Here is a 22390-nt window from a genome sequence, read left to right as displayed (position 1 = left end):
AAAAAAAAACAGAAAAATACATTAGATATTTAAATAAAAAGTCTAACAGTGTCAAAATACATAGTATCAGGTGGCTAGAGAGCGACCCAATTTGGTCTTGCCTGCCTCTAGTTCTAGGGTAGAAGATGAGCCAACTAATATATTAGTAAGATTAGTGTCATTTCCAGTATTAACCAATGTATCATCCAATATGTTTCCCGAGCTGGAGTCGTCCTCCATTCTTCTTCTTCCTCCTGTAATAGATCTGTCATTCCTCTTCCGAAAGAATCAGTCTGACCCAATCGTAGTACCCACAATAGGCTCTAGTATATGTGAAGTATAAGTTGCCTCTACACAGGATGCTTCCTGAAGAAGTAGAGTTGCGAGGCACTCCTGAATATCAGTCTGAACGCTATCATTTGTAGGTAATAGTTAATCACTATTGTTTTCTATGGGGTTTGAATGTGTCAGCATCACATCGGTCGCAGTAACAGTAACAGCAGTGTCATTGGGGGTCCTCAGGGGCAACAGGCACCTCCTGTCTGGTAGTATCCTCCCCAGATGGAACTAAAATATCCAAAGCAGTGGGGTTAAACTCATCCTTATTCACTTGAACCTTAGTTTTCAAATTAGGATGGAGTTTGTGGCATTTATCAAGGATATGACCAAACATCTTACAGTGGGTACAATATGGGGGTCTGTTTTTCATGACGATTTGTTGTCAATATCTATTGTGGGTTGTGCCCAGCCAGACTTTAGTAACATCCGGTAAATTAATATCTCTTTCCACAAGTACTCTGGCCACCGAGGGTCTGGTTAGGTTGAAAGTAGACAGATCTAGCTTCAAAGAATCCCCTAGTTAGACCCCAATAGAGTAGAGAACCTGATAGTGAAAAAAAAGCAGCTTGAAACCAGGTAAACTAAACCATACCGGTATAGTGAGAGTTTCATGATTTGGGTCGAAATCCTGAAACCGCTTGAGTAGCTTCATAGGTTTACCAACAATGTTAAGATATTTTTTGAAGAAAATCCGAGTGTAGTCTTCAGGCACGGTTAACTGAATCAAAACATGTCTCCCATCCATGAGCCCCACTTTCCACTTTTCTTCTATTTGAGGTCATCAAAACTTTTCCTGATAACCTCCATAGGTGGGTGTCCCCACTGAATTTTTCGATGAGAGCAATCTTGAATTTGTCAGTCAAGGTTGAAATTGCTGACTCAGAAAAAAAGTGTTGTCTTCTCACTTTTTCTGCTTGCATTCTTAATAAATAAGCAGTCACCTGTATCATCACGATTCTCCTTATAACTTGAGGGGAACACAACCGTCGTTTCCTCCTGAGGATTACCCACAACGTGGGCAAAAAAAGTTTTGTCAGGTTCAACCGAAGAAGAAGAAAACTCCATCACAACAAGGAGAGAAGAGAAGCCCTGCAAGTCGAGCAGAGGGCTGAAGAGGTCGGAGCGCTGCGCAGAAGACAGTAAACGCAGACAGGAATGCAGATGAGCTCAAAGAAGTCGAAACCTCAGTTCGAGAAAAGCCGTGCAGAAGAACCGCGGAGAGACGACGCCACAGATGCAGGAAATAGAGCCACAGAGTGCGAGTAGCGAGCAGCAAGCAGCGAGCACAAGCACAGCTCGAGAAAGCAAACGACGGAAACAGAGGAGCCCTTCTTCTACGAGTGTTTGTCGTGAGGCAAAACCCTAGCAGCTCGACGAGGAACAACCGCACAGATACAGGAGAGACGACGTGCGAAAGCGAAAGCGCAGAAGAGACAAAACCGCCGAACCGCAGAGATGACGGAATAGACGAGTCGAAACCCTTCGTCGTATGGCGGGACGAGATGGCGCGAATGCGTCAGTGGGAGAGACGAAGCCCCATCGCTTCCGTCCCGGAACAGAGGAGTGGTTCGATTGAAACCTTAAATGTATATGTTTTGAAGTATACCATATATATATATATATATATATATATATGCATCAAATCAATTGTCCAATTTTGATTAAAAACCTAATAAGAATAATTGACTCGTTAGTTCATGAAAATGATACTAAGACTTAACAATTTTAAAAAATAAAATCCATATGCAAGAAGTTAAAGATTTGAATGCAACCTATCATAAATCATCTTCAAAATTATAGAGACCACACTCTACCTTCTGCCAAAAATTATGATACACTATTAAAAGACCATGATTCTTCCTTAGAATGAAGACCACCTCCATCGAAGACCACCGAACTCTAAAAAATGAAGATATAACAGATCATCTGTAAAAGAATACCAACGACTTTAATGATCTCTTAAGAATAGTTAAGTTGAAACTTCCTCCTACAATGACCTGCATGACTCCAATATGTTCTTGGATTCCAAATGAATGATTCATTTTAAGAAAATAGGATGGAAAACTACTGAATAGTTGCATTTGCCAAATTAAAATTGATTGGACATGCTGTGATTTTTTAAAATTACCTTAGCTAAAGAAAGAACATTAGAAATGATCATTCTTATCAAAATTGAAATAAATGAGATGCTAAGAATCAAATAATGTCCCAGGAATCATGAAAGAAAAATGTATTATTTATTAGTCATTGACTTTAAGGCAAGCTAATCTTCTTATAAATAAATAATCAAAACAACTTTGAAGATTTAATTAGTAGGATAGATTGTTTTAACAATGATCAGTAAATGAATAGTAAACTTGTCATTAGATTTAAAGTAGATAATAAGAGTGAAACCAAGTTATTGATCTGCAAACCAAAAAAAAAAAAAAAACCTTCCATTATTCTTTGTTTATTGAAAATAAAAAAATTGTTTGTCTTTCAAAAATAAAAAAGACAAACCTCCATCACTTTATCCCAAACATTTATTATTAAGCCTACTACTAGACCAACTCATTTTTCCATATCTCCTACTAATCTGAATTCCCAAACAATAAATAATAAATTTATTTCAAATACCACAAAAATGTTCATAAGCAAAACCATTATAAAGCCCAGATTATTTTCTTAGAACAGATTGAGAATCACAATGATGCTGTTGTGGGTGGTTAAATTTATGAAGACATCTCTTTCTGATAATATGCAGAATCCATAAATAATACACCAATCAATTCAATGAGATATTTAACCATAACAAAAAAAATTAAATGAATGATTAGAGAAGAAAAAAGATTTGTAGTTTGTATGTTAATAAGTGTAAGTTAGTTATAAATAAAGACAGTACAGTAAATGTTATCTCAAGTGACACCAATACTAAAATCAATATGAAGGCCGAATCACATCCAAAACTCTTTCATGTTAGTTGGGTCAATTATATTCTCTATCCATCACACTTACGTGTCGAGTTCACATAAAGATTGATAGGTATGAAAATTAAATTTTAGGTGATGCTCTCTCCAGGGATTCATGTAGCCGACCCCACGTAGTGAGATTAAGGCTTTGTTGTTGTTGTTGTTGTTGTTGTTGCTCTCTCCAGGGATCATTTTTGTAAGGACGATCATGACTAAGATTTAAAAAACGATAGACTATGATATGGAAAAAAATTGTATTTTCAAACATAATAATATGACCATTAAACTCTTTTTTGATAAAGCATATAAAGAAGGCATTTACCAAAGCACTATATTAAATCAACTCTAATCTATAACACAAATCCACTCTGAAAGAAAGATGCTAAGCTTCAATCGATAATTATAAAAAATCCTAGATTAGGGGTGGCTTTATCAATTCTAACTTTAATTTGAATATCTCAAGCTTGTGTAGTTCAACAAATTCAATAATAGAAGCTTTTAAATTTGGAACTTCTTAAAAAAATTTCTGATATATCCTTCTTACAATTACTGCATGTGAAATGAGTAACACTTGAGTCTGATGAGATTCACATATTTATTGTGTTCTCACCTAATGTCTATCTATAGTGATGGTGCATCTGATGAAACAAGATAAGTTATCTTCTCTTAGATCTATTTAACGAGTTATTTATCTAGTCCTAGATTCATAACTTCACAATTTTTACCATTATAAGATAAATCCTACTAAGCATACTAATTAAAGAGACAAATTGAGAATTTAGGAAAAGTTTCATCCAAAAAAGTCTAAGGGGTTCTTTGGTTCCTTGCATTAGTACTGCAAAATAAACCAAATGCATGGGTTTTCCAAAATTATTATGGCATTTGGTTGGATGAAAATGGAATGCAGTGTAAAATTTTGGTAAATTTGGAATTCATACTACAGTTCAAAACAAGTGCATTTCAAATTCATTAGATTTGAACAGTTTTTAAATACACTAAATTGCAGTTTATTGCCACTGCCACCATCACCTGCTGGCCATCTGCTGCCACCACACCATCGTCATAGGCTTTGAAATTACCAATTGCTATTGCCACTATTGTTGAGCACATTTTGCATTGATTTCATTTTTTTTCAAATCAAACACAAATATAAAACTTATTGTACTTATTTTATACCAAACCAAACAAATTCAAAGTATTTTAAATACGCTACATTTCAATAACAATATATTTCTTTTATATTGCATTCTTCTTTTTAGTAAAACAAACAGCTTCTTAGTCTTTGCGCAATTTTAGTCCTGTTAACCCCCCACAAAATATAGTACTAGTCATTAGTTATAAATTTCACATTTATCAGTTGAATAATATGTTAGATTTAGACTTGCAGGCCTACTTCTTTTGCGAATTGATTTAAAAAAATCAGTATATCTATATTAAGATTTGATTAAGAGACAAGAGAAAAATTATTTTTAAGCTCCAGATGGATTCTACGAGCAGTTGGTATTTACCCATTAATCCCTCAAATATCCCGGATATATTTTTGACGCTCACGAACACTATCCTTAATCCTATTATAGAAAATTTGTTGGTTGTCTACTTTGACAATATCTCAAATTTAAATTAGGCAAGATCGATCATCTGAGACACCTTAAACAAGTTTTTCAAATCCTCGGAAAATAATAGCTTTCCGTCAAATTCAAGAAGTAACATTTTCTACAAACCAAAGTGATTTTTTAAATTCATAATTTTCTCTAGTGGAATCAAACCAGTTTTTTTCCAAAATTCAAGTAATCTTATAATAGTTTACACCCAAGAATTTGACTGAAGCACATAATTTTCACGGTGTAGCTATTTCTTTTATAAGAGACTCATTAAAGGCATTATTGCAATTATTGTCCTTATCATTGATATTTTAAAAAAAAAAATTTCCTAGGCCAGTCTAGCAAATAAAGTCTTGATTAAATTAAAATTTTAATTACATTTGCAACTATATTTAGACTCCCTATTTTTATTAATATTTTAATGTAACTTGTAAAATTTCTATAATTATAAGTTGAAGAATCTAAAATCATGAAAATCACCCAATAGCTCTTTTTTAAGAGGAAATTAAATGAGGCCAAATAATGAACTCCACATATGACATAATTTCAAAGTCAACTAAACTTTGGAACACTAACTTGACTATCCTTTATATATAAAGCTCATCCCTATTGGATCCATCATGCCCTCAAATTTATTAATGCTTAAATAACGTTAAGTTATAAACATGCTAAATAGGTTATAATTTATCTATAATTAATCTTTGATTCTCAAACAAAAATATGGAGTTAAAAATAAATCTATTGATGCCTTATCTATCATAACTTTAACCATAAGTTCTATTTTATAATTTGAAAGGATCAAAGAATAGAATTTGTTTCTTTCTAAAAAGACTAAGAGAAGTATCTTACATGAAGACTTTCATCTGATTTATATCTATAAATGAGATAACTCTTAAACCCTATAATAAATATTTTCGGCTATTAATTGGTGTCTTTATAAAAGAAAAAAAACTTTATATTCCAAAACCAAAATTTATAAAAATTTTTAACTCTAAATTGCATGTTAGAGGGAAAGTTGGACTTTTTAAGAAATAAAAATATTTAATTTAAAAAAAAAAATCAATTTTATTGTCTTTCACTTAAATGAGATATTCAAAATTTAATGTCCCAATGTCTAACAATTAAGCATACAAAACCCACCAAAATAATATAATTAATATGTTGAGTTGCCCATTCTCAATAGGTTTTGGGAAGATCGCTTAATAAATTTTGTCTTAGGAATATCCCATACAGTTCAAAGACAATATATAATTTTGTGGTAATTAATAAATTCTTAAGGATGGCCAATATCTTGCTATAGTCTAGATTAATCATCCAAATCAACCCCAAATTAATCTAGTCTAGACTAATTTTTTACTTTCTACTACTATATTCCTGCCCACATCACTCAACTATAAACTCAATAAACTCTAATATACTTCCTAAACAGTAAAATAAATATCCAAAGCCTTTCACTTCTTCAACCTCATTCAAAAGGTAGCCAACCAACATCACTTGTAGCAAGCTACCTAGCCCTCCAAATTGTATTTGGTCAAAAATGTTCATTTGTGCCCTATTAATTCTGAGTCGAGGTAGGAAGTACTAGCACCCACGTGCATTGTTGCATGAATGCCTGAAACTCCAGTGACATAGCTTGATGCAACTAAGGATGCTTGATGGCAGATGAATAGTAGGTGGTCTCAAGTGTTACCGCAATGTGGGCTAGGCTGAGGATATGTTTGAGCTTCAGATGGTTTGTTTTGTAGAGAGTGGTCATGGTACGGCCTGAAGGAATGGTAGTGGGAAGAGGTTGTGTCATTTGGGATAGATTTGGTGGTGTATCCACTAAGGAAAACTGAGAGCCTGGGAGAGAATGCATCTTCTCGAGTTCAATATTAAAAATGGGTAGCTGTTAGAGCATCCAACTGACCTTCACTTAAAAGATAATTATAATAATGAAGAAAAATATAAGAAACAGGGCTCATACTGCCAAAGAACAAATATAAGTAATTGCAACACACGAGATACCAATCAGAAAAAGTTAGTGTATAGTAACTACATGCAAAATACAATAGGATTAGCAACCATAAAACTACAAACCATTAGCAGTTGATTGAAACATACCGCATTTGAATGAAACGTGTATGAGAGGTCTATAGAAAGTGCTGCTTGCTCCAAGAGAATGTTAAGGTACATGGCAGGATGTGTCATAGGGCCATAGAAGTCTAAAGCCTTCTTCCAGTGCTTATCAGCTAAAGAAGAATACCACTTGGCCTTTAGATGCCTGTTCTCTCCTTTAGCAAAGTTAAACTGTTTTTGTTCCAAATCTACAAGTTTCAAGCAATTGTCTCGATGAAAGTTGGCCAGTTGAAAGTGCGCAAAAGCAGCTTCCTGTTTCCGAAGCATACCGAGAGATTTATACAAGGAAAGTGCCTCCCAAAAAGCATCACTTGCTGAAGTTATCTTTTTTTGTTGATCTACCGTGCTTAGATTAACAGAATAGTCTTTATTAGTACCTGAATGAACCTTATCTGAAATGCCCTCTTTTGCCAAAAGCATTCCAAGTCTCAAATAAGTGTGAGCAAACTGTGTATGCACTTCATTATATAACGAAGTAGCACAAGTTCCACTAACTGAATCAAGTTCCATTTTCGCAGCGCCATAATGTTTAAGTGATTTATCATATTCCAATTTTGCACTCGTAATGACCTTTTTATATGCATTTTGAAAGACATCATATTTAGCAAGCTCATCTAACTTGGATACCAGTTCTTCAGCCAATGATCTTCTCCCATGACCAAGATTACAATATATAAGTATAATATTGGTATGGTCAGAAACCTCTTTGAATGCCTGAATAGCCTCAGCAAATGCAATTTCAGCAGAAGCCAAGTCCTTTTTATCAAGTCTAAAGCGACCTAGTTCATTAGAAACCCATCCTTTCTTCTTTAGTACAGAAGTCAATTCTGCTGAACAAAGATGAAATCCTTTCATTGCTTTCCATGCTGCATTATAACAGTATATAGCAGTTGAAAAATTGTACTCGACACTATCTCGTTCAGGACCTTGAAGAAACCTAAAAATACCTCCATTTCCAACTTTAGATGCACCTGTGATACTTAATGGAGTAAAAACTGTTTGCTTAGAAGGTGTCCTATCTAAGGTATTCTCAGTGTCTGCGATGCCCAAGACAGTTGAAGATGCATTAGAGGGTTTTGCTGAAACCACATGCTTATCTATGTCACTGTTATTTTTGCAATGCTCATTTTCAGAAACACTAAAATAGTCTGATCTGCAGGAACTGCTGGTATCATTAATGTTTCCACAGTGTGCAAAAGAAGCCCTAAAGGTTGATTTTCTATTTTGCTTTCTGCTGTATGCTGGAAGAACATTGCCACTACTACTTGCACTGTTGCCACTGCTTGCTCTATCGTTTTGACAGCTACAGTTTATCAATAAGCAGGAACTGCAGTTTTTCATGTACTGTCCTAGCTTCTTTTTAAGGCGCATAACCTCCTTCGCAACTTCATTTGACACCAGAAGCTCACTGCCTGATGTCCTGTCATCTTCTCCTTCCCTCACTTCTTTACCTTTTGTTCTTTGATAATCTACATATACATCCCCAACAAGAGACCAGGCCTTAGGCCAAAATAAATAGGCAGGAGATAAATGCTCGGATAGATAACCTTCCTTAAACAGCTTGAAATTCAGGCCTTCCTGAGCATCTCTTAAGAAAATTGGGATACCATCACTTTCTTTCAACTTAAGCTGATATGATTCTCCACTGTCCATAGATGAGATAAATCGAGCATCATCCAGATGCTGTGGCATTGATCCATAAACTAAACAAGCCAACTCAACAACCTTAAGAGCTCGATGCAATTGCCCATCCATCTTGTAAGCATCCCCAAGAGCCAGATATGACTCTCCTAGTAGCAAAACAAGATTCCACATCTTCTGGTCCAATTTAGCTTTTGGAAGCCATTCCCTAATATCACAGATTTCAATACAATTAACATCACCACAAACACAAAGAGATAGGTTGACTGTTGTTGGTCTGTCATTCAATCTGTTTCCAGGGTCAGTAAAATCTCCTTGAGCATTTTGCAATTGTCTTTTCAACCGAAGAGATTTAATTGCTTGAGAGACATGTTGTATAGCCGCCAATTTGGAAGAGATTGGATCAGCAACTATTTTAGGTAGATTGGGAGACGTGGATATCTGGCATATGTCTAAGGAATCATTTGTTTGAGGACTAGCTATAGTATTTGAAAATCCTCTTGCTACTGGTGCTTGATACACGAAAACATTTTCAGAATTTTTTGAATTTTCTTCTTCTATGTTTAGCATGAGAGATGCATCTATTGATGCTCCTGTAACGGTATTTCTATCTTTGGCTGCTGTATCATCTTCGGAAAGGCCTGTGCATTGTCCAGGTGAACCAAACATTGAGAAAGGAAATGCTGAACATTCTTCTTCCAAGGTATTCACTCTAACCTCAGAATCGACACGAAAATTTTCCGATGTTATCTCCAATCCCTCATAGCATTTCAAGATGAGTCGAGCAAATTGCTCGTGTGCATATGCACGGACCACCTAGCATAAAATTAAAATTAAAACTTCACCAAAAACACAGCAAGCAAGAGTTCAGGTGCATCAATGCAGAATCATAGAAATACCATATGGTCCTGCTCACAAAGAAAATCCAAACATTTTTTGAAGAACTTTGCACACTTTGTATGATTACTTGGTGCCTGCATGAAGTATAAAGCAATCAGAGGACAAGGCATCTAATAAAACAAGAAAGTGATTGGTTTTAGAGAACCTTTGAGAATGACAGCCTATGAGCGATACGGTAAAGAAGAATCCCTAGAGAGAACATGGTATCTCTTCTTCCTTTCTGCATTAGGGATGATAGAGAACTGGGGGCCTTATCATGAGCATCATCTGGATGATTCTTAGGTAGGACAGAAAGATCAAAGAGTTGTATTACATCCTCTCCAGAACCTTTGTAGAGCTGAAAGAATAAAAGAAGGGACAAATAAACAAAAGTTAAATAACAATAAGATATTAAAAGGATACACAACTACGCAGATAAAAATGTGCTGAACATTCAACATGATAGCTATAGAAGATAAAACAGAAATCCATACCCAATATGCACCAGGATCTTGTTTGCAGTTTTCCTGGAGAAATCTCAACACTGAAAGACCATTCTGCTGGACAACTTGTGGGTGGAAAGCAGGAACTCCATCCTCAGATACACCTTTAAGTAGAAAAATATCATCTGTTTTCAGAAGTTCATAACCTTGAACAACACCATTTTGGTGGTAACAGATGGCCAATTCAGGCACATTTGCCATAATGTTGTCTAGCCAAGCTTCAAGCCAAGTTAATGGTGTGACCTGTCAGATTGAAAAATAGATGAAAGATGTAACTCATGAAATTAAATGTACCATTCCGGATTAGTATGACTTACCTGTCTTGTTACATCCCACAGGTGCAAGCTTACTGCTAAATATTTATCATTGCTAAATAGAAGCATATCACTGCCCAAAAGCATTCGAAAATTGTGAAATTGCCAAAATAGAACCCTCAGGAAGGCATTGTTACCAGGTCTCCTGTGTTGTTCGGAATCTTGTATTGGACCTCTAGGCTTTTCGCCAATTTGAGTTCTTTTGAAAGAATCTGACCTAATTTTCTGCTTATTCATCTTGTTGTCCCAAAAGTAATTATCATTATTGGATAGGGAAGGCTTTTTACCTTCATTGGGATTCTTGTGATCCAGAATATGAGACTTAGTGTTACCGGATGTGGAAGACATATATGAATCCCCAGTAACTCCAAAGTTTACCGGCAAGCTGGGGGAGGTTGGTTTTTTCTGTGAAAAAGGTTGGTGAGCAGGAGGGCAATCACAAGCCTCTGCTCTTACAGAGTGCATTGCGAAATTCAAAAATATTGATGGATTGGAACATTTAGATTGGTTGTTTTGTCTTCTGAAAAGCTTTTCTTCTTCTTCAACAATGGGGCTTCATTTGTCAAAAAATAACAATAATAATAATAATAATAATAGTACTAAAGAAAATAAAAAAGTTAGAAACCTATAAACAATCACGTTTTATTAATTCATTTTAAAAAGCATACCCTGCATTTAGAATGAGAGTATCTCCAATCCGCTGAACAGCAACAGATAGTTGGGCTTTGGAGTAAGGTATCTTAAAAATCTGTTTCAAAATGTCTGTTGGAGCAACAACATCTATTTCATCTCCATATTCTGTCAAACCAGTTACAGCAAGCGCTTCACATTTTTTAAAAAGATTTTGACAGAGCGCACCATCATCCCATTGTACACCTGGGAGAGAAGTAACCAATTTATGGTCAGAAGTTAACAAAATCTATTAACAAATCATCAATAAAGAGCAATCCAAAATTTCTGAACTGCGCAGTACTAGAAATAGCACAGCAAAGCAGAAAAATGCAAAAATAACATTCAGAGTATGCAAGTCCACATGTTAATAGCAAAAAGAGCTTATCAAATAACAGTGACCCAAAAGGACAGTTTAAGGAAACCCACAATAAAGTAAAAGAAATTCTAAGCTAGATGCACGTGGTAAGGGATGGAACCCACTAATTATATATATGTTGCTCAAAATGTATTTAGAACGATGACTTATAATTAATTCAGCACTAAAAAAAGTTAAAACACAGACTATGCGGATATGCTAAAGGGGGAAAACTTTATGAAATCAATGTCAGTTTATTCCTTGTGAGTATAATGACAGCAGTCTAAATGCATCGTTTAACAAGCCTTTCAACAAAGGTTCAAAAATCATTACGATTGCATGATGAGGATGACAATAAATAATAAACCTAAAAGAATGAGAGCAGTTGAAATTGTAGCACTGGCATTGCTGCATACAAAAGGTAGTCAACAATCAGCAGTAAAATTTTGTCGAAAAATTATGACATGAATCCAATAAATCATTGTGTAAATGTTATGACATCACCTGGAAGCGCACTGCCTCACATGAATATATTGAAAAGTATGAAAGGGACAATGTACCAACACTTGGGTGTGGTGTTAAATAAGCAAAAATTTCCACATTATGAACACATGCGAGTAAAAATGTTAATACATTAGACTAGTATTAAAATAGAAACATGGCATATAGTTCTCAAATAGATAAATTAATAGAATTAATAAATATTATTTTTGTTGATAATATAGATATCTTATGCATTCAATAAACTAAATGAGTTGGAGAAAAAACTGAGATTGATGGCCTATGTTTTAAAATTTGATATTCGGGTATGAGTCCAATGGTGTAAGTGTCATTATAGATAATAATCTGAAAGAAAATATTGTATAAGATAATAGAATTGGAGATAGAAGTATAACCCTAGGATTGTTATTCATATTAAGATTCTTAATATTATAAGTGTTTATGCTCTCCAAGTAGATTTGGATATATAAATGAAAGAAAAAATTTGGAACTTAAAAAAATTAATACAAATGATACCTCTGGAAGAAATAATTTTTATTAAATAGACATGTCGGTAAAGTGAAAGAAATATTTAGAAGAATTCATGATAGTCATGGCTTTGAAGTAACAAGTGAAGAAGATAGATTCAATTAGTTATGTTTTAGCTTATAAATTTATTATTGCTAATACTTTATTTAATAAAAGAGATGAATATATTATCACTTATAATAATAAATCTAATAAAACACAAATTGATTATTTTCTTTTAAGAAAAATAGATCGTCAAGATAAAAACTTTAAGGTCGTTCCAGGTAAATTTAATGTACCCAACTCAATAATTAGTTTTCAAAATTTAAGATGAAGAGCTGGAAGAAAAAAATACAATGATATATTATCATAGAATTAAATGTGGGCACTTACTTGATTCCATGCGTAAGAGGATCAAAGACGAGATCAAGAAGCTGGACGACAAGATTGCCGATGCTGAGGAAAATCTTGGTGAAAGTGAAGTTCGTGAAGCTCACCTTGCGAAGTCATTGTACTTCATTCGAATTGGCGATAAGGAGAAAGCACTCGAACAACTAAAAGTAACAGAAAGCAAAACGGTTGCAGTTGGCCAGAAGATGGATTTGGTATTCTACACTTTTCAGATTGTTTTTTTCCACATGGACTTCGATCTAATTTCTCGCTCACTTGACAAAGCTAAGAATTTATTTGAGGGTGGTGACTGGGAGAGAAAAAATCGTTTGAAAGTATATGATGGCCTGTACTGTATGGCCACCAGGAATTTTAAAAGAGCAGCCAATTTATTTTTGGACTCTATATCGACATTTACAACTTATGAGCTGTTTCCTTATGACACTTTCATATTCTATACTGTTCTTACAAGCATTATATCACTCGACAGAGTATCACTCAAAGAAAAGGTTGTGGATGCACCTGAAATCCTTCAGTGATTGGGAAGATTCCTCATCTATCCGACTTCCTGAAATCCCTCCATGAATGCCAGTACAAGTCATTCTTTATTGCTTTCTCCGGCTTGACTGAGCAGATAAAGCTAGATCGCTATCTCCAACCTCATTTTAGGTATTACATGAGAGAAGTCCGAACCGTTGTGTATTCTCAGTTTCTCGAATCCTATAAGAGTGTAACAATGGAAGCAATGGCATCGGCATTTGGGGTTTCTGTAGACTTCATTGATCTGGAATTATCACGCTTGATAGCAGCTGGGCAGCTTCACTGTAAGATTGACAAGGTTGCGGGAGTTCTGGAGACCAACAGACCAGATGCCAAGAATGCTCTTTATCAGGCAACTATCAAGCAGGGGGATTTCTTATTGAACCGTATACAAAAACTTTCTCGTGTGATAGATTTGTAAATCTTTAACTGTTAGCACCCTTTTTTTATGTTATTAATTAAGATGAGATAGAACTTGAATTTTCTTTTAGTTTTAATCTTCTGGGGCTATTTCAGTATGCCCTCAGTGACTTCACAGAAGTTATTTAAGCAATGAAAATTTGTTTTCTTCTCTATTCTAAAAAAAAAAATTAAATGTGGGCACTTAAAAAATACAAATAAAACTGTTTTTTGCGAGTAAATTTCAAGGTCCTAAATTTGGGATGCTCATGAAGAAGCTAAGAATATATGTGAAAAAATAATGAGTACTATTAAACAAACTATAAAAGATGAGTTTAGGGAATCAAAAGAAAAAATTCTTATTAAAAAAAAAATATCTGAGGGTGGAATTATAATGTGCAAAAGAAATAAGAACTAGAATTTATGTTATAAAATTGATTTAAATGTAAAAACTTAGAGAAATGAGAAATATAACAGATAGCCCGTAGGGAATCTCACAAAAAAAATTGTGATGCTAAGAATTCTATTTTTAATGACATTTAAAACATATCAGGTATTTAAGAGAGTGAAATATATATGTACAAAAAGATAAGGAAAAAAAAAAGATTTAGTTCAAGTTAAATATATTAAGGATAAAATCAGTAAATAATTTTCTTAGATGAGGATATTCAACCTAGATGGGTGAAATATTTTGTTAACTTTTAAAATAAAAATTGTGAAAATATGATCAACATTAATGATCTTAATATTGTAATTAATTATATTTTTTTATCGTCTGAGACGACTTTAAAAAATGAAGTGTGAAAAGATAGTAAGATCTAACAGTATTCTAGTAAAAATGTGGAAATGTTTTAAGGAAATGAAAATTTATTGGCTTAATAATTTTTTTAAAAACTTTAAAGATGTCTAATGAGTGGAGAAAAAATGTATATATTTCTATGTTTAAGAATAAAGAAGATGCACAAGAGTGTATAAATTATAGATAAAAAAGTTAATGTTTCATACATTAGAATTATGAGAGAAATTAATTGAACATAAGATAAGATGTGATAAAAAAAATTCTCAAAACCATCTTGGATTCATGTTGGGCGAGTCTATTATAGAAGCTATGCATTTATTGAGAGATTTGATGCAGAAATGCATAGAAAGTAAAGATAATCTACTTATGGATTTTGAAGATTTTAAAAAAAACTATAATAAACTTCCAACAAAAAGTATTTTGGAAAGTTCTAGAAAAGAAATGTATTGATATTACTTATATTCAAGTTATTAAAGATATGTATACTAAAGTTATTAATTATGTTCAAACACAAGGAAGATTGACGAAATATTTTCCTATTTTAGTTGGATTACATCAGAGATAAGCCTTAACCCAATATATTGAAACTAATAAAAGATTCGTAAGACCAGTTAAGTGTACAGAGACAATTAGAATGTTTAAGACATTCGTATGTATTGTTTTGTAGTTCGTTTGGCTCTAATACCATTTTGTATGCCTTCGAAGAAGCTGATGTTTCAGATATTTTTTGAGATTTTCCTTCAGGGCAATCTTCTAAGAATAAATTATTTTTCCATCTATATTGTAACATCTATATTGTAATTCAAATTATTTTTCCATCTATATTGTAATTCTTCAATTTCTCTAATATCTTTTCTTATATTTTTCTTAAACTTCCTTAATCCTATTTCGAATTTTTCAAAATCTTTTTTCATTTCTCCTTCCATTTTTTAATGAATTTCTCTTGCTTCTCCGTCTTTCGTCTACTATGAATAATATAGGATCCAACACGCTTCCTATTAAAAGTTTATCTTAACATTATATTATGAGGTTTCTTTTCCTCTAGGGTTTGACCCTAACGTTTTCGGTTCAAGTCATACTCTTCCATATGGATTTCTATAGAAGATAAAGAATCAACAAAATCATTTAGATCCTTCATATCACAACCCTATACGATTACTTTAAAAACGCAGAGCATGACATTAGTTCATTTCTTATACTATGCGTAACTAGAAGAAGAAAAAAAATAACATTAACACATCCAAATAATAAGATCATAGCAAAAATACATTATATTATTCATAAAAAACTTACATACATCGAAGCAAAAAGAAGATAATTAGTCATAAAGGCAGTCACACATAGCTAGAACAGAAAAGAAGAAGAAGTAGATATCTTAACAGTCTCTATCTCTTAGAAGAGAAGGGAGTCTTAAATAGATGAAAAAATGGTACATTAATCGTCACTGCTGACGTTAAACAAAACAATTGTTGCATCTTTCCAAGCTGGTTGGTTAAGTGGACTTCGAATAATTCTCAGAATATGTCTATTAGATAAGAGAATCTGGTTTTGTAAGAATAATTCTTAGAATAATCTTTTTTGATAATAATTCGCCTTTCTTTTGAGTTGGAGACATGCTCCTTCTGTCGGTAGTGGAGAAAAATTTGGGAATATTCTTCAACACTATTTGGTATGTTTACATCTGTCAATGATTTTTTCTTCAAGTTTAGTTGTATTTCTTGCGTTGTCTATTTCTTCTGACAATACATGCATCGATGTATTCTTTCTTTCTACAATTTTTGACAAAATATCTCTTTTACTTCTTTTCTTACAACAACATTATTTCAACTAAGTGTGACAATACATTTCTTATACATGACTTCATGTATCTTCTTCGTGGGTTGCTTCCAATGGTTGTAAATAAATAATTTGTCAGATGAATAATAAAATAGTGGTAGTATTTATTTTCTTAATTTCTACCAAAATCTAATATAAATCTTCTATTGTAGATCTTTGAGACAATAATTCCATGGGTTTATAATTAAGAGTATAGGGCTCACTACTAATTTCAAGTTGTATAAGAGATATAACTCCTTTTATTTTTAGAGAAGTTTGATATATTTTAATATATAAATTCCCGTGTTTTACCATCTGATGGAAAGTATCAACAACTTCAATTATAGACTTTGGTAATTCCTTGAGAAAATTTTTATCTTCTAGATACATCATTCGAATTAATCCACATTTATATAATTCTGACACTAATTCTGAATCAGTATTTTCGTAAATATAAACAACTTGATATTTTCCGGCGGTATTAAAATAAATTTGTGGATTAATTCTTTCTTCGTATAATGATAAATACTGTCATTCATCAGAAGTCTGTAATTTTCTTCGCAGTATCTTGCAATATTCTTACATAAGTTGGTATATTTTTTTGACGATGAAGCCTCTTCTTTGATAGTAATCTCAAACACTTTATTTTTTACCGAATTATTTTCTTTGACTTCTTTACTTATGCGGAGATTAGCAAAATCTCTAATTTTCTTTAATTCTAAGAGTGAAGGTAGCTCTCCTGATGATTCTTCGTCTATCAGATAATTCTTTAATTTTCTTAACTCTTTCAGAACATTGCTGGCAAGAGCTATTTCACATTCTATTTTCCAAATTTGTAAGTCAACGGTTTCTAAATAAGTATTTAGCTCCAAACTAAGTTTCTCTTCTGCGTCGCTGAATATTTCACAAATTTTCATACTTTCTATGTTCATGTTTATTTCCTACATAATTCACGAGATAAAATGTCAACTAAAGCATTTTTATTTCCTTATATATATATTCTAAATCAAAAGTATAAGCTGAAAACCGGCTTTGTCATCTAATAAGTCTCTTATTTTGTAAAGAATCTATAATTTTTCCTTTTATAAAGAAATTTCAGTTTTGTTATCTGTTCTTATTAAAAATGTTTTATTAAGGAATATTTCAAACTTTTTAATTTCTTTTTTTATGACCAACAATTCTTTCTCATTAATGTTATAATTCTGTTTTATAACGGTATAAGTTCCTGAACTATGCCGGCATAAGAGTTCATTATCATTCCTTTTAGCTTTTAAAAGTGCACCCCATAAAAAATACAATTAAAAAATTTAAAATATTTCTTAATGAAACATTTTTAATAAAAACAGAGAACAAAATTGTAAATTCTTTTATAAAAAGAAAAATTGTAAATTTTTTACCCAATAAGAGGCTTATTAGATGACAAAGCTGGTTTTTAGCTTATACTTTTGATTTAGAATATATAAAAGAAAATAAAAATGCTTTAGCTGATATTTTATCTCGTGAACTATCCAAGAAATAAATATAGAAAGTATGAAAACTTGTGAAATATCAAGCGAAGCTAAAAAGAAACTTAGTTTGAAGCTAAATATTTATTTAGAAATCATTGACTTACAAATTTAGAAAATAAAATTTGAAATAGCTCTTGCCAGCAATATTCTAAAAGAGTTAAGAAAATTAAAGAATTATCTTACATGCGAAGAATCAGAAGGAGATCTACCTTTACCCTCAGAATTAAAAAAAAAAATAGAGATTTTGCTAATCTCCGCATAAGTAAAAGAAGCCAAAGAAAGTACTTATATAAAATATAAAGTATTCGAGATAACTATCACAAAAAAGACTTCATCCTCAAAAAATATACAAACTTATGCAAAAACATTGCAAGATACCACGAAGAAAATTCTAGATACTTCTAATGAATGACAACAGTTATCATTATACGAAGAAAAAATTAATCCGCAAATTTATTTTCATACTGTTGGAAAATATTAAATTATTTGCATTTACAGAAATACTGACTCAAAATTAGTGTCAGAATTATATAAATGTGGATTAATTAGAATGATGTATCTAAATCATGAAATTTTTTCAAAGAATCACCAAGTTGTTGATATTTTCCAACTGATAGTAAAACACTAAAATTTATATATTAAAATATATATCAAACTTATCCAAAAATAAAAGGAGTTATATCTATTATACAACCTAGAATTAGTAGTGAGACATATACTCCCAAATATAAACCCATGGAATCCCAAAGATCTACAGCGGAAGATTTATACCAGATTAAGGTAGAAACTAAGAAAATAGACACTAACAATAATTGGATTTATTATTCATCTGACAAATCATTTATTTACAGTCATTGCAAACAACCCATGAAGAAGATACATGAAGTCATGAATAAAAAATTGATCGTCATACTTAGTAGAAATAATACTATTATATGCAAAGAAGTAAAAGAGATATTTTGTCAAGAACTGCAAAAAAAAAACATCGATACATATATTGTTAGAAGAAAGAAACAATACAAGAAATACGACTTAAACTTGAAGAAAAATCCATTGGTATACAGATATAAACGTAACAATTAGTGCTGAAGAATATTCCGGAATTAATCTTCACTGCCGGCAGGAGCATCACTCTAGCTCAAAAGAAAGATGAATATTATATAAAATAAATATTACAAGAATTATTCCGACAAAAGCAGATTCTCTCTTATCTACTAGGCATATTCCAAGAATTATTCGAAGCCCACTTAACTAGTCAGCCTGAAAAGATGTAGCAATTATTTTGTTTAACGTCACCAGAGACGATTAAAGTACCATTTTCTCATCTATTTAAGGCTATCCCTTCTCTTCTAAGAGGTAGAGCTTGTTGGGATTTCTATTTCTTATTTCCTATTCTAGTTATGTGTGACTGCCACTGCGGCTAATTATCTTCTTCTTGTTTCGATGTCTATAAGTTTTAATAATATAATGTATTTTTGCTATGATCTTATTATTTGGAAGTGTTAATGTTATTTTATTTTAATTCTCTTCTTCTAGCTATGCATAGTGTAAGAAACGAACTAATGTTGTGCTCTGCAATTTGAAGTAGTCATATAGAGTTGCGGTCTGAATGATCTAAATAATCTTGTTGATTTTTTATCTTCTTTAGATATCCACAGGAGAGGCATGACATGAACCGAAAATGTTAGGGTCAAACCAAAAAAGAAAAGAGACAACAAAATATAATGTTAAGACAAACTTTTAATAGGAAGCGTGTTGGACCCTGTATTATTCATAATAGACGATAGACGGAAAAGCAAGCAGAATTCATTAAAAAATGGAAAGAGAAATGAAAAAAGATTTTGAAAAATTCGAAATAAGATTAGGAAAGTTTAAAAAAAATATAAGCAAAGAAATTAGAGAAATTGAAGAATTACAATATAAATGGAAAAATAATTTATCTTTAGAAGATTGTCTTGAAGGAAAATCTAAAAAAATATATGAAATATGATCTCAATCTAAGGCATACAAAATGGTTTAAGAGCCAAACGAACTACAAAACAATACATATAAATGTCCTAAACATTCTAATTGTCAATGTACACCTACATGGTCTTACGAATCTTTTATTAGATCTTACGAACAACAAATGAAAGATGAAAAAAAAATAATGAGAAGATTATTCATAAAAGAACTTAAAGCAAGCATTGAAGATCTTGATGTTGAATAAAAATTACCTTGAACAAGAATTTAACAGAATATGTGAAATGCTCCAAATAAACATAAAAAAGTAGTTAGAAGTATTCCAAAAAAAACAAATTTTTCATATAAAATCTCCTTTAGGAAACTCAAATGAATGGATTATAATAAGCTATATGATTTTAAAACAACAAGTTAAATTAGGAATTTATTCAAAAGATAAATCTAATGAATTGGTTAATCTATGGAATTAAATCTAAATCAGTTAGAAAAAATTAAAATTTTTAAAAATATAATCCAGTCTAGATATAAAAAATTGTTAAATGCAGAAAGTACTTCTAACATATACGAATTAGGAGTAAGATTAATTCAAAACTAGGAAGTACTTAACAACAATATAGCCACAGCTGCTATTTTAGTAAAATGTTGTAATTTAGAAAAATTTTGATACTAATCCAAAAAATTCTAGGATGGACAAATGCAAATAAATATAACTCTTCGGAAAATATACAAGGAGCTATATGTATCAATGAAGTCATTTCTATAGAAGAACCTTCTCCTTCAGGAAATGAGATAAAAGATTTAATGTCTTAACTAACATCAATTTATGGCTACACCTACACCTACTAATTACCCAGTTGACACTCTTTTGTCCAACCATCCAATGGGATTACCCTCTGCTTCAAATACTAACAAAACTAGTACAAGTCAAAAAACAAGCTCTTATCTTCGTTATCTACCTCCTAGTGTTAGACGTAATCCTATGTTCAGAAATAAAACAAAATCTGGATAAGATGACAACATATTTGAACCCATAAGCGAGCACGATATTTATTTAAATATAGACTGTAGTAAAAAGATTAACGAAAGGATTGATAAATGGGTAATAGAAAATAGTCTAGCCATATACAATTATAATTTAAAATGAGAAGACCTCTTTGGATCTTTAGAAAACACACTTATCGGAATTGTAAAAAAATAATTTTTTTGGACTAAATAATAATAAAAACAAGAAATAAGAAATACTTGTTTATCGATATAAGAAAACCAGAAAAATGGCCAATTATATATGGAGATTTTATAAAGAGTGAATTTTTAAGATACAAAATTAGATACCACACAGAAACAAAAAAATAAAAACAACAGTCAAATATAGCAAAACAAAAAATAACAGCACTAAATATTTGCAATATCTGTTTTTTAAATGAATAAAGTTGCGAGTATCAAAAATATTTCTATGATATTCTAGTTAATGATTGTTCGCTATATTTAGACAAATTAATAATAAAAAAAATTTGTATGTAAACAACAACTTATATTTTTTTTTAATATAATAGAAATTATACAATGTAAAACAACAAATTTCTCTAATAGACCATTTTAAACAAATTAACAATCAAAAAGATTTGTAAAGGTTTTTAGGTTGCATTAATCATTTGTTAAAAGCCTTGCAGAAGTAAGGGAACCATTACAAAAGAAGTTAAGAAAAAATGACTTGGTATTGGGATGAAAATGATGAAAAAACTCTAAATAAAATTAAAGAAATTTGTAAAAATCTGCTGAAATTACATTTACCAATATCACGTGACTATTTAATCATAGAAACTGATAGCTTAGATGAAGATGATGTTTAAGATATTTTTTGAGATTTTCCTTCACGACAATCCTCTAAGGATAAATTATTTTTCCATCAATATTGTAATTTTTTAATTTCTCTAATATCTTTTCTTATATTTTTCTTAAACTTAGTCTTATTTCAAATTTTTTAAAATCTTTTTTCATTTCTCCTTCCATTTTTAATTGAATTCCACTTGCTTCTCCGTCTATCATCTATTATGAATAATATAGGATCCAACACGCTTTCTATTAAAAGTTTATATTAACATTATATTATGTTGTCTCTTTTCTTCTAGGGTTTGTCCCTAACATTTTTGGCTCATGTCATACTCTTCCCTATGGATTTCTAGAGAAGATAAAGGATCAACAAGATCATATAGATCCTTTAGATCACAACACTATATGATTACTTCAAAAACGCAGAGCACAACATTAGTTTGTTTCCCACACTATGCGTAGCTAAAAAAAGGAAACTAAATAAAATAATATTAGCACATCCAGATAATAAGATCGCAGCAAAAAGATATATTATTTATAAAAACTTACAGACATTGAAGCAAGAAAAAGATAATTAGCCGCAATACAGTCACACATGGATAGAATAGGAAATAAGTAGAAATCCTAACAGACTCTACCTCTTAGAAGAGAAGGGAGAGCCTTAAATAGATGAGAAAATGGTACATTAATTGTCACTGCTGACGTTAAATAAAATAATTGTTGCATGTTTCTAGCCTGGCTGGTTAAGTGGGCTTCAAATAATTCTTGGAATATGTCTGGTAGATAAGAA

General features: G+C 31.8%; 2 protein-coding genes across 4 annotated transcripts in view; one reads left to right on the top strand and one right to left on the bottom strand.

Moving 5' to 3' along the window:
* The window catches only part of LOC110030460, a 61258-nt gene that overhangs the window by 15996 nt on the left and 22872 nt on the right, over window positions 1-22390 (bottom strand). For 2 of the 3 annotated variants that reach the window (XM_020733182.1, XM_020733184.1), the window contains 6 exons: window positions 10991-11198; window positions 10326-10875; window positions 10000-10251; window positions 9672-9863; window positions 9526-9600; window positions 6971-9442 (listed from right to left, as the gene is read on the bottom strand). In XM_020733182.1, coding sequence (XP_020588841.1) covers window positions 6971-9442; window positions 9526-9600; window positions 9672-9863; window positions 10000-10251; window positions 10326-10875; window positions 10991-11198 — 3749 coding nt within the window. Of the gene's footprint in view, window positions 1-6970; window positions 9443-9525; window positions 9601-9671; window positions 9864-9999; window positions 10252-10325; window positions 10876-10990; window positions 11199-12750; window positions 12819-22390 lie in introns of those variants that run through there. The other variant, XM_020733185.1, reaches the window with a different exon arrangement.
* Window positions 12752-13723, top strand: LOC110030461 (26S proteasome non-ATPase regulatory subunit 6-like). Its single transcript, XM_020733186.1, is given in 2 exon segments — window positions 12752-13278; window positions 13281-13723. Coding segments are annotated over 2 exon segments (948 nt in total). The 5' UTR covers window positions 12752-12758; the 3' UTR covers window positions 13709-13723.

The sequence above is a fragment of the Phalaenopsis equestris genome, unplaced genomic scaffold (genome assembly GCF_001263595.1).
Source record: "Phalaenopsis equestris unplaced genomic scaffold, ASM126359v1 Scaffold000722, whole genome shotgun sequence".
NCBI classification, from domain to species: Eukaryota; Viridiplantae; Streptophyta; class Magnoliopsida; order Asparagales; family Orchidaceae; genus Phalaenopsis; species Phalaenopsis equestris.
This window is presented reverse-complemented; position numbering and strand designations above follow the sequence as displayed.